The sequence below is a fragment of the Cydia pomonella genome, chromosome 21, assembly GCF_033807575.1.
Source record: "Cydia pomonella isolate Wapato2018A chromosome 21, ilCydPomo1, whole genome shotgun sequence".
NCBI lineage: Eukaryota > Metazoa > Arthropoda > Insecta > Lepidoptera > Tortricidae > Cydia > Cydia pomonella.
The window spans coordinates 10,246,848-10,259,764 of record NC_084723.1 but is presented as its reverse complement, the minus strand read 5'-3'; the positions used below and the strand labels follow the sequence as shown (position 1 = coordinate 10,259,764).

Below are 12,917 nucleotides of genomic sequence, written 5' to 3'. Positions count from 1 at the left end.
AACTTGACAGGCATTCTTTACCTTGTGGCATTAAGATTACCTTTTGTAACTACGTTTTGTATTCTCTAAGTTAACGCATTCACTGCCAGCAACCCGCCAGGCGGGCGCTCAGTCCGTATTCGCTTTTCGCTACATACGCCTTTTCCCATGTTATCGGCTACGCTCGTAGCGCGTAGCACGTGCTGGCACTGAATGTGTTAAATAAATTGAAGTAAACAACCAGAAACTAACTTTAATATCTGAATTTCCTTTCTGTTTAAGTAAAGTAAGGTTGAAATGAAAAAGAAGAATTTAATTTTATATTAATAGTTTTTCTTATACCAACCATACTTGATAATATTCATCCAGCTATTACTGAAACAAGCTATAAATTTACATGGCTTCATCTTGCTGTTTCTTAAACTCCGCTTCCAAATACGATGGTGTCCTCCCATTAACCTTCTTTTCCCTTTTATGCACATCCAGCTGATGCCTCATCATTGCTTTCCGATAACCAAATGCCTTCCCGCACAAATTACATATGTGATTCTTTATTCCTAAGTGTTCAGCCTCAAAATGTCTTTCTAGTATTAGTTTAGAATGGAAGGCTCGATGACATGTGTCACATTTGAACATTGGCTCCTTATGTCTGAACATATGTTTATTTAAGTTACTTTTTGTCAGAAATCTAGCAGGGCATTCTGAACACATGTATCTGTAATCTCCGGTATGTGTACGCATATGTGTGTTTAGTAAGCCAGAGTTCCGTCCTCTATACGGACACATTGTACATTTGTATGGGAAATCTGTGCTATGAGTGAAATAGTGATTCTTGTATGCACAGCGCTGACGAAAGGATTTACCACAGACATCACACATGTATTTGACTATAGTAGCGTCGTGGAGCGCAAAATGTTCCTTATAGTAAGCTTTAGTTATTATTTTACTGCATATTCGGCATTGGACTTTTGTTTTCTTCCGTTTACTAGGCTCCTTTGAATTATCAGAAATATCTATAGGAGAGAAGAAATTTGTAAGTATTGAAGGCCGGATATGTCTAGGTTTCTGTTCTTTGGTGTCCTGAGGGTCCCCGTCTTGCGTATCATGATGAATTTCTTGTTTGACATGACGTTTTCTGAGTATTTGATGGGACTGCTTTGCTGATTTTCTAAATAAGATAGCGGCTTCCAATAAAGTGTGGCATGCGTCGCATAAATATTTCGGATAATCGTCCTCTTCTTTAACATCGATGTCACCAAAAACACGAACAGCTACAGAGATGTCCGAATGTGATTCGTCACCGAAAATAGGCCGAGTACCTACTTCTTTCAAGCACACACGGCAAGTTTTAGTGACGATGATATTTCTTGAGTGTCCTGCTGAATTATTAGTTGTAGAAGTACCCGAAGTTGAGCGCTCTCCGACACCATCAAGGTTCCGCTTTAGTCTTTCGTAAGTGGCTTTTTGGAAGAGCTTCACCAAGTAGTAAGTCGACACCATGGTCAATAATGTACAAGGTATGTCTAATATTCATGAAGATAAAATGTTACTAGTTCATGGAAAAATTATAAAAAGTTACATCGATTTTTGTATAGTATACACAGATATGACAAGTAGGTTTCTAATCTATCTACATGACAAATAACATCCGTTCGGAACTTGAAATAGTTTGATTATTTTTACAATAAATCATTAAAAATATATAGAAGATCCAACGATCTTATTGTCAACACACTCACTCACAAGTTTATAAAAAGGAATTTATACAATTCTATTACATGTTATTTTTTGTTCGACTATTGTTGTTAAGTAGCAGCATAACTGCAAAATAATATTGGTTTATTTTTTTACTGAACGTACACTTGTTTGTCAAAAGGTCAATAACCTGGTATAATTTTTAAATCATTTTGAATATCATGTACTACCACTACCACCGCGGACATCGAAATTTCGTTATCCGCCTATCTTACTCTCGAGTATTCGAGCGATAGAGGCAAGTAGGCGAGCCTAAGAACTACGTGGTCAGCGGTAGGGCCTACTAGAACGCCCGAAAGAGTAGAGATTATATGCTCTTTGGGGCCTACTTGGTCATAACTTGGTGTGCGCTTGGGCAATAAACATCATATTTGCCTTTAAAATTAACAAGGAATAAATGTCAGGATAGACAGAAACATCATAGATAAGATAATTATGCTAAGATTTATTTAATATTACCAGACATAAGAATCCGCAGGGCAAAATTGTTTGAGTAAGGGTAGGGAACTATTGATGCTAGTTCTATATACTAGTGATCACTCAAGGGTTTGCTTGTAATAATATGTTTTTATTAAAAGTAAATTTTTTTTAAAATAATAACTCAATATACTCTTCTTCATTTTTAAAACAAGACAAGACAATTTTATAATTTTACCCATCCCAATTTTTTTCTTCGTGAATGTCTTTATTTTTTTTACTGTTAATAAAAACATATTTTTACAAGCAAACCCTTGAGTGATCACTAGTATATAGAACTCGCATCAATAATTGAGTTTATCAATACAGGAATTCTCTATTTGTCAAACAATTTTGGCCCACAGATTCCTACGTCTGAATATTACATTTAAAGTGAATTTTTGTATTACAAAAAAGTCTATTATTAAAGTTTTTTTTACATATTATTGATTATCATTATTTTGCTGCTGCTTATTTTCAGCTAAATAAGATGGCATCCTCCCGAACATAGACTTCTCTCTCTTATGAACATGCCGTTGATGCTTCATCATAGCATTTCGGTAACCAAAAGCCTTTCCACAAATGTTACAAACATGGTTCCTTATACCCAAGTGGTCTGCCTCATAATGCCTTTGTAAAAACAGCTTGGAGTGAAAAGCTCTTTTACAAGAATCACACTTAAATTGAGGCTCTTTATGTTTCAGCATGTGTGTGTTTAGATTACTTTTAAATAGGAATCTTGCTGGGCATTCAGTACACATGTATCGGTAGTCTCCAGAGTGTGTCCGCATATGAGTTTTCAGTAGTTCTTTGTAGCGGCCCCGGTAAGGGCATATGGGGCATTTGTGGGGAAAATCATTCCTGTGACGCAAGCTGTGGTTGTGGTAGGCACATCTTAAGCGGAAGGATTTCCCGCAAACTTCACAGACCCATTGATGGGGATTAGGGTCATGCATTGTGAGATGTTCTCTGTAGTATGATCTGTTTACAATTTTTCCACATATTCTGCAAGTGACTTTAGGTGAAAGTTTTACTTTTTCCTCATTCTTGTCTGGTTTGACTGGTACATTGATAGCGGGCTCCTCAGTTGGCCAGCTGTCTCCATCAGCATCTAACTGATCCGTTGTATCGTCATCCCTATCATCATTAAAGTTCTGACTCAGACCTGAGCCCTCACAATTAGCTTCAACTTTAAAGTAGTGATATTGCTTTAAAGCTGCCTCAGTCTGCTGCGCTTTCTTTTTGAACAAAATAGCCGTTTTTATAAACATGTAACATTTCGAGCATAAACTTTGAGGATATTCATCGTTTTCTTCGATAGTAACGCCACTCCAACTTTTCAATACATCCAGTATATCTGAAGAATTATAGTTATCATATATAGAGACACTGCTAGGTTTTAAACACACTCTGCAATGATTTTGAACATCATCCTCTGTTTTTAAGCACACGAAGTTTTTTAGTAAATATTGATAGTATTTGTCAATGGCGAGATTATCGGACTTCTTAGATAATTTCGAGATGTAATAGGCGGTAACCATTATTCCCTGATCTCTTTCTTTGTACAATCAATAAAAGTGATATCTTAGGTGACTAGGTTTTATTAATTTCATTTGTGTATACTCTATTTTATTCACAATGAATGTGCTATGAATCAAGGTAAAGCATTTTTTTTACAAAGATAGTTTGTAATACAGATAAAACAGAAAATCCGCTTTGTGAGTGTCACTGGATAAATTATTTTAGTCAAGTGCACTCGCTCGTTAGGTACGTGTAAGTGTGCCATGTGTAAGAGCTTTTTATTTTTACGTTCCTCAGCTTGGAATTAGGAAAATACATCTGTAGGTTGTCGTGTATGACACTGACAGTTGACAGATTAAATTTACTTATGGATATGGCATAGCGTATTTTATTGATTTTCAAATTTTCTATTTTGCGATCTGGCCGTATTCAAATTAATATTAACTTGGGCCATAACAGTAAAGTAGCGTATTAGAAAATGTGAATAATTGGACGATTCAGGGCTCAATAATGGCAGCTACTTATTTTATGTTGAAATTACTTGAAAAGAAACGTATGGCTCGCAAACTTCGTAATCTTACAAATGGAAACTTAAATAATGAACAAATAATTACAGACCATACTTCAAAAGATACTTTCAGGTGCAGGGTATGTTTAAAGAAAGGTAAGATACCAATATTTGGCGATGAAAGTTGTAGAAATATTTCCGAAGATATATGTTTATTTGGTGACATTGTAATCAGTAAGGAAGATAATCATCCCCAGCACTTGTGTGATGCTTGTAAAGCTTTACTTGATGCTGCCATCCTTTTTCGGAGAACTGCAAAAGAAAGTGAAACAGTGCTTATGAAAAGTTTAGAACTAAAAATAAACACTGAAGCACCGTCTGATATTGATGATTATGATCATGAGATAAATGCAGATGAAATTACTCATAAAGATGAGTATGAATCTCAATTGCAACCTGTAAAATCATTTAATTGTAAGCTATGTAAGAAGAATTTCAGAACAAATGAAGAATATGCAAGACACAGAAGTTCCAGGGAACATAAGAATGTAAGGATACAATGTTCTATTTGTAATCGTTTGCTAACAGCTCAGTTGTATAAGAAACACTTAGTTAGACATCAAACTGCGTCACATTTGATATGTGAAGTTTGTGGGAAATTGTATAGAAAAGACAATTTAATTAGACATCTACAGTTGCACAGTTTTGACTTGCCATTCCAATGCCAGGTGTGTCCATATAGAGGCAGATTTATTGAGTCACTCAGGATACATATGAGAACACACACTGGAGACAAACCATTTTCTTGTGACAAGTGCCAACTTAGGTTCTTGACTCGTAGCAACCTTAACAGACATCTACTGACACATAGAAAAGAAAGACCATTCAAATGTACTGAATGTGGCCGGGGTTTTTACACCAAGTGCGATATGGATGTACATTTTAAATCAGATCATGTGGGGATTAAGGATTTTGTGTGCAGAATGTGTGGGAGCAAATATGGCACAAGAAAAGCATTGATGAGACATGAATTGAGGGTTCATAAAAGGGATAAAATGGCTAAGGGAAGAGTGCCTTTATATTTACAGAGTGAATACAGGAAACAAAGTGAGGAGCATGTGCAAATTTAAAACTGGACAAGCATGGTAAAAGAAAGTTCAAGACATTTTTGCTAGTACACACTAAATAGTAAAGGTAGAATACGGAGATGTAAAATACCGTTTCAATTTTATACCATTTCAAAAAATATTACAATTCACAAAGGGTTATTCAATTAAAAGAACTTGACTTTCACTATATTTTTATTTCTCACAATGCATGATTATATATTTAATATTATAGTTTCAAATTTGTAGATGTAAATATTTTGCACTAATTTGATTTTGTTTAAAATACATAATTTATCTTACATCAATGGACTAGACGATTATAAAAATATTATAAATACATCATTGAAAACACCAGAAAAAATTAATACTGGAAGTAAACACAACCAGATGTATTAATATAATAAATATAAAAAATTTATATTTAATTTTTTAAATTTAAGTGCTAGGTGACTAGGTTTATGTAAATACACACACAATATCTTAATAAGAGGGCAATCTCCTTTGATAAATCTTTGGTATAATAAAAATCTAATACACAATGGAAGGTATTGATAAATAGCAATACTTGAATAGGTGTATAATTTCTACCAAAAGGCCACAATATCACTTCGTTACTTTTGGCCTGGATCACATAAGGCCTAAAGTCGCCTCTTCAGGCTATGCATCATTATTATTTGGACTAGAGACCACAATACAACTTTAAACCCACCAGTTAATTTAAGAGTCCGCAGCAAGCTTGGTTCTCCATACAAACATACTTACACTCTCATTTTAAAACAACTAGCTAGATTGCTCTGAAACTTTGTACTTACAATAGGATAAGGTATATCTATGCCTGTAATTAGTTTATGTAGCTCCAGATACCATAGTTAAAAAGATACAGTGTATTAAGTTTTTCATACAAAATAGTTTTTCTCTATTTCATTTGTTTTATAAGATGGAGCTATATAAACAAATTAGAGGCATAGATATAGTTTCACAGATAAAGTTTCATTACAATCTAACACAGTTTTAAAATGAGATTGAAACTCTGTTTGTATGGGAATGTGATTTCTTATCATTAGGCGGGCCGTATGCTTGTTTTCCACCGACATAGTATAAAAAAAGGCGACATACAGCCGACCTTGCTGCATACTCAAGACTAAATGCACCTTATACTACAAGTTTCGAAGATTATAACAAGTCAATATTTGACCTGGCTTGCCTAACGGTATAGTTGACAACCTACAGACCTCAGTCCAGCCCAGTATACATTTACCTTCTGGGTTAAATAAAATACCCATCTAAACCATAGTGATTGGCGACATCTAGTGGCACAAAGTTAACTTCACTCATTAAAACAGAAGATAAGAGCATAAAAAGGTTACACACTGAGGAACTTACAGTAAAAACTGCTATAGACATTTTTTTTTTTACATCAAATGCATAATATTAAAATAGCACACTATAGGTACAAACACACTATGTGATCTTTTCAAGATAAAGATTTACAAATGTTAGCACATTGTAAGCCCCTGTTTCTTTCATCTTCATCCTCCGTAAGTACATAAAAAACATACTGTACATAAAAAGTTATGTAAATTGAATAGGCGGGTCCACACAGAGCGAGCGAGCGAGCACGTACGTGCGAGGCAATTTCCTCACGCACAAACCGGCCAGTGTAGACGTGCCTCGCTCGGCCGAGGCGGCGCGTGCGTTTTCCTTCCTCGCCCGAGCGCGCCGCCCCGGCCGAGGCACGTCTACACTGGCCGGTTTGTGCGTGAGGAAAATGCCTCGCGCGTATGCTCGCTCTGTGGGGACTCTCCTAATAACAAATTCCGTTTGGCAAATAAAAGATTTTACAAATATTTTTAGAGATAAGTATAGATTCTTATAAAAACATAATTAAATATTAAGATAATAATTTAACAAAGAATAATAAGTATTTAAGAAAAATTGCAGTGTTATGTAAATAGTATGCAAACATTTTATGTATATATTATGGAAGTTCTTTATGTCTGAGCTTTGCTTCAAATATACTTCAATGTTTTTGCACTTCCCTTTGTGTCTAGACTACACAATATAAAAAAAAAACTATAGAAAAGACAGACAATTTATAGTCAAGCTGTATAATAAAAATATTTAAATGGTTGTATAAATTACTTACTTATAAAAACTCTTCAACTACTGCTGATAGAACTCTAGATGCTTCTCATACAATTGTGGAGTATTGTGAAGTATGCAGGTAATAGGTATCTAAACTAGTGGTTCCCAAGTTGACTGGGTTTTGAGTTGACTGGTGGGTTAGAGGGTTTAACAAAAACTGCCAAATTTAGGACCCACCTCTTGGCTGTCCTAAAAAGACTAAGAATATTATTTGTATTACTCAGATTCTGTAGTCATTTCAGGGCCCACTCAATATTTGCTCACAATGCTGATCTAAACTATCTAATCTGTTTAATAACAAATTACAATACCTACATGTAGTTTTAGGTCATATCCTTGATTCGTCTCTCTAGTGTATAGTTTGATCAGTTACTCAGTCATAAGAGGGGCCTCGACACATGGTGACTATGAACATACACGCAAACACAAACTCTGCTAACTGCAATAACAGCATCAAGGTACACCATATATACTCAATCCGAAGTACTACTTGTTGCCAATGCAGGAGAAATAGCACCCCACCAATAGAAGGTAGTGTGAGGAACACTGAAAACATTACTGGAGGATCTGTAGAAAGAAAATTTATAATTTTATATTTGTAATATATAATTACATAATTTATACAGCTATTTTCTTATATAATTGAGCAACGGAAAGCACTTTGGTACTCAGATATTTATTGTAGGAATAAAGAGTTAAATACTCAGGTATACATGAATTTTATTGCAGGTATGAAGGTGATCCATCGATTCAACATGTTTTGTATTAATAGCTTACCTTTTTCGCTAAGACTACCCTTCCTTCCAAGAAACAATCTGGCTGCTTCCACAATAAATAATCCAATGAGCACACCATAATCTCTTCCAATCAATATATAACCCTGTTCAACAATTTTATAATTTCCACTAATAAGGAAAGACTTCAGTACAAGGGCGCCCAGTTCACATGTTGAGAAGAGTCCAAAATAAAATGAATTTATATACAAAAGAATCTCATACGCTAAACTAGGATTAACCATAGTGCATTGATGTTATTTTGTTTAAAATAACACTTGCTGTTTAATTTTCACTAAGTCCACTTTTAATTCACTGCTGAATAAGACCTTTTTTTTATATATATACTATTTAATTTTAAAAATAGAACACGGAAACTGCAAGAAATTATTGTTACGATTGCTAGTGTAGAAAAACTCTACTGTTCATTTAATGGGGTGACACCAATAAAGGTAATTACGATGAAATCATTACTGTTTTCTATATATACTAAATTAAACTTCAAAACATATATAAAAAAGAAATAACCATTAGCACTTCCATTACGTTTAGACCAACAATGTTTAAAAAATCATTAGCACTTCAATACTTCAACACACTCCTGAAAGGCTGGCAACCCGAACTTAAGTGCAATGAACGAGGCGGGCCGATGCGGTCGTGTTGCACTGCACGTGTCTTAGATTTGTAATAATTTGAGCATGGACAGTTAACTTCTATAAATAATTTGACATATTATTAATGACGGAACATTTGAACGAGAAGTGTACCTTGACTATGATTTGGTAAGTACTGGAAATTGTCTTCTATATTTTTGTATATTGATACGACCACGCGCCAAATGCCCGCCGAGCACGTTTATTTGTTCCAGTTGCATTGCAGTGGATTTTAATTTTTTTTTTGTAAATTACAAAGTCAAAGTTTGAACCCTTTCATGTATCTGTAGGACAGCTATTTATAAAAAAAGCGACCTTTTAAAGCGGCGGTTGCTAGGCCAGTATGTAAATGCGATTACTTGGTTAGGTTCTGGATGAAATCTTAGGGTCACTTCCCACGTCGGTTTTATCATAATAGGAGTTATTTTGGAATGTTGTAAGTAACTATCGACCCGTATCATTAATTAACTATTCGGAGTGAAGGGCCGTTGATAGCTGGTCAGTGAACTGCAACGAAAGTTTACTTTTTCTTATTTACCAGTGACGAAAAACGTTATTCTTGTACTTGAAATCGGAAGTCAATGTTAACAAGTTTTTTGTTTCTTTCCTTTTGTAGTATTGTATAGCTATACGTTAGTATAGATTGCATTTTATTTTGTTATTTTTAAAGTAACTAGTTTCTTAAAAGTAGTTTTATTGCATTCCAAGACTAAACAAAAAACGATTGCATTTTAATGATTAGACGAAACTGTACCTATACGCAACTTAGGCCAGTAACTATTTTAATTTTATCAGTAAATTCTATTAAAATTGGAAGAAGTTCTTTATTTACCTTTCCATTATTTTACACAATAAATGTCAACAGCCCTGTTTTAAAACTTAACTGATTTCTTGGTTCAATTCAAACATTGTTATTGCTAAGTAAGACTGGCTTTTGTTTTTTATTCAAACCCAGAGTCAATGAGTCATTCAATGGGTAATATGCATTTTTAGCTTCCTTTGTTGTGAATACAAATGACAGTGGTGTGTAACACACCATGTGTTATACAAGTATCCATTGGAAGTTACAGTCAGAAGCAGAAGTAGCTAAGCGGCTGAGGTGTTCAAAATGACCTGCACGCACCTATTCTCTAAACAATAAAGCTGTGCTCAATTGAATTTGAACAATTGTCTTTGCTGCTGACTGTGTGTTCAACAGACAATTATGGACTTAATTCCTTTTTGATAAGGTTCTATGATATAGATATTTATGTAGCTGTCTCTTCTGTCATTAGTAAATGAGTGTACCTAAATATTAATTTTGTCAGTGATTCATAAAATGGTGGTCTTATCTTTGCGACACTGAAAAAGACAAATGTGATCACAAAGTGTGTGTATGACCCTAGTATACACTGTGGGCTGGTAAAACCTGACAAATTTTAACCACGCATTCCTGAGGTCATAAGAAGTAAAAAAAATTATCTATATGAGTTTTGCTCAAATTTAGTAAAAAAAAAATTTTTTATCAAATAAAAGTTTTTTTTGCGTTTTCTGCATACAACACAATATTTCTTTTTACATTTTGGTGAAAAAAAAATTTTCAATTAATAATGTACACTTTATTATTACAGATAGAATTGTGAGTTTCCTTTAATACTGTAATGTCTGTCAGTAGGTAAGCCGTTTTTCACTAAGTTATTACAGAAACAAATTTTATAAGAAGACTGATATCAGAAAACTTTATGTGACATTTTAGTCATTAAATGCGGTCGAGAATACACCTTTAAAATCTGTCCGGTTTTAGCAGCCTTTATTATTATAATGTAATACTTTATTTTATAATATAAATATTATAAAATGTAGAGCTTTAAATACTTATGCTTAAATTAAATCATGTACAGTCAATTACTGACACCATTCTGCATATGCATATTGTTTATAATGCAAAACATATTTAATTCTGCTGATTGTCAGAACACACATTATAATAGGTACCTACTATACTAGGTATTGTTTATCAATGGTTTACAATATCAAAAAACCTTGACACATTCTGTTTGTGACATTCAAACATATAAGGATGATGTCTTGCTTATGTGTCTTGTATAAAATACAAATGTTTACTGATGATAAGTCAAGTAGGTACGTAAACTACTTATGTATCTTTGGTAAGTAGGTATGTTTCAAAGTACTTATTGTTTTTATTTAAAACTACTTAATGCTTATGCCAGAAAAACTACTAAATCTAGTTCCATTTCACTATGAAATGTATTTGATTATGATTTCAAAGTTTGTATAACCAGCTAGATTTTCTAAAAAAATGTAACTTACATACATACATTGATTTATCAGTATTTATCAGTGTTTAGTATGGAGGTTAGATGTAAGGAGAACAATCTCTGTGTATGAAAAGTGTTCACCAAAAAAACCCTAAATAGGTAGCGCCACTATACACTGCAAACAATTTTTTTTTAATACGTCGTCTGTGGCAAACAAGCATACGACCCGCCTGATAGTAAGCAGTCTCCGTAGCCTATGTACGCCTGCAACTACAGAAGAGTTAAATGATAGTTAGATATAAAATTTCAAATCACTGACAGGGCAATTCACTCTGGCAATAACATCTAAGTTCCTGTCATTTCCTTGTGCTACCCTAGCGCCACAGGAGAGATTACGAATTATTATTTACAGCTGCCAGCTGAACACTTTTGCAACAGTTCTCCCATAAGAGATTGTTCTCTTTACTCTACCCCCCATAGTTTAGATACCCAGTCATTACCTTGACATTCAGACTGAGTGGTGGTTATTGAAATTTGTTTGTTGTTTTGAATAAATTAACATTAAATACCTAAGGTTGAAGTAAAGAATGTTTTAGGTGCAACTATTGCCATTATACCTGCAACCCCAGAGGGCCTAGCCAATATGACAATCGTTACTTAAATATAAATTAAATATTTGGGACCAACCTTACACAGATAATCCTAGCCCATATCTAAGCAGAGCTTGTATTATGGGTACTAGGCGACGATATAGGTATGTAGGTTGGTCACACAAATAAATGCCCTTACCCGGATTCGAACCTGAGACCATCATAGGCAGGGTCACTAGGCCAAACCGGTCGTCGAATAAGTAATAGAAAACGCCAATCGATACTTAAATAATGCATGTAAACTGTCACATGTTTTTTGGTTGCATCTATCATCCTGTTCCGATACATTTTCGTTTTGCGTTCGATGTACGATTGTTATTTTGGCTAGGCCCCCAGGGTTGTTAGTTTCACGTTGAGGACCTTTATCAGGCAGGCATAAGGGTGTCAGAAATTATGCAAAGTTGAACCCTATCACTTTGAAATAAAGTTCAAAATAAGGTGGGAAATATATTGATATTCCGCCTGCTTTATAAAGGCGCAAAAGCCTTGAAATTTCTATAATACTGACTGATAAGTTAACAGTATTAACTAAATGATAGTTTGATACCCCTCATTAATTCGACCGATTTGATTTTATAACAATTGCCACTTTAATATATGGAATACTAAAATAGGGATAAAATATTTATTATCAGGCCAACCATGGAGACAAGTCATTGTTATGTAACTAAGTCAAGTGACTAGAGCAACACTATTGTCCTCTTTGTATAACATATCATTGTACCGAATAAAGATAAGATAAACTAAGGGGTATAGGCATTTAGATAATATGCACAGTAGCATGCGTATTACGTAGGGTCGTTAAAATACTGAATTCCGGCCTATTGCATTTTTATTACAGTCCAGGTTCTGCAAATAGCCATCAGTCAAAAGGCGGGTCCACACAGAGCGAGCATACGCGCTATGTGTGGACCCGCTTAAGAGTAATGATTGTGTCATTAATAATGAACAATATAAGGCCTAAATGGTTCTCTATTGCGGTCATATAGAGGGTTGAGAGATGATAGCCGAACTAGCCGAAGTAGGGTTGCTAAGAGAAAATTGTGACTTCAATGACGAGCTTGATAAGATTTTACACACACGGCGTATTATGAAATCACAGTTTTGTCT

The 12,917-nt window shown here is 34.4% G+C and overlaps 5 protein-coding genes across 6 annotated transcripts in view; 2 read left to right on the top strand and 3 right to left on the bottom strand.

Annotated features, from left to right (window-relative positions):
- Positions 1 to 271: 271 nt before the first annotated feature.
- Positions 272 to 1,545, bottom strand: LOC133529495 (zinc finger protein Xfin-like). The gene has a single exon (XM_061867216.1). It carries the CDS (start codon positions 1,477 to 1,479, stop codon positions 373 to 375), a length of 1,107 nt encoding a protein of 368 aa, XP_061723200.1. The 5' UTR covers positions 1,480 to 1,545; the 3' UTR covers positions 272 to 372.
- Positions 1,546 to 2,159: 614 nt separating this feature from the next.
- LOC133529496 (fez family zinc finger protein 2-like) lies at positions 2,160 to 3,861 on the bottom strand. The gene has a single exon (XM_061867217.1). It carries the CDS (start codon positions 3,729 to 3,731, stop codon positions 2,634 to 2,636), a length of 1,098 nt encoding a protein of 365 aa, XP_061723201.1. The 5' UTR covers positions 3,732 to 3,861; the 3' UTR covers positions 2,160 to 2,633.
- A 97-nt stretch (positions 3,862 to 3,958) lies between these two features.
- LOC133529494 (gastrula zinc finger protein XlCGF17.1-like) lies at positions 3,959 to 5,512 on the top strand. Its single transcript, XM_061867215.1, has one exon. The coding sequence runs from the start codon at positions 4,222 to 4,224 to the stop codon at positions 5,347 to 5,349; it is 1,128 nt and encodes a 375-aa protein (XP_061723199.1). The 5' UTR covers positions 3,959 to 4,221; the 3' UTR covers positions 5,350 to 5,512.
- Positions 5,508 to 8,608, bottom strand: LOC133529497 (uncharacterized). The gene is made up of 2 exons (XM_061867218.1): positions 8,251 to 8,608; positions 5,508 to 8,040 (listed from the first exon to the last, which is right to left on the bottom strand). Exons 1-2 carry the CDS (start codon positions 8,489 to 8,491, stop codon positions 7,847 to 7,849), a joined length of 435 nt encoding a protein of 144 aa, XP_061723202.1. The 5' UTR covers positions 8,492 to 8,608; the 3' UTR covers positions 5,508 to 7,846.
- A 258-nt stretch (positions 8,609 to 8,866) lies between these two features.
- LOC133529492 (equilibrative nucleoside transporter 1) overlaps positions 8,867 to 12,917 on the top strand; it is a 44,639-nt gene continuing 40,588 nt past the window's right edge. For both annotated transcript variants that reach the window (XM_061867210.1, XM_061867209.1), the window contains exon 1: positions 8,867 to 9,028. The gene's annotated coding sequence lies outside the window, so the exon portion shown is untranslated. The remainder of the gene's footprint in view (positions 9,029 to 12,917) is intronic.

Excerpts from the sequence above, each read along its gene's own strand:
- LOC133529495 (XM_061867216.1), bottom strand. The coding sequence starts at position 1,479 with ATGGTGTCGACTTACTACTTGGTGAAGCTCTTCCAAAAAGCCACTTAC.
- LOC133529494 (XM_061867215.1), top strand. The coding sequence starts at position 4,222 with ATGGCAGCTACTTATTTTATGTTGAAATTACTTGAAAAGAAACGTATG.
- LOC133529496 (XM_061867217.1), bottom strand. The coding sequence starts at position 3,731 with ATGGTTACCGCCTATTACATCTCGAAATTATCTAAGAAGTCCGATAAT.
- LOC133529497 (XM_061867218.1), bottom strand. The coding sequence starts at position 8,491 with ATGGTTAATCCTAGTTTAGCGTATGAGATTCTTTTGTATATAAATTCA. Across the intron at positions 8,041-8,250 it reads GGGTAGTCTTAGCGAAAAAG|ATCCTCCAGTAATGTTTTCA; the intron begins GTAAGCTATTAA and ends TTCTTTCTACAG.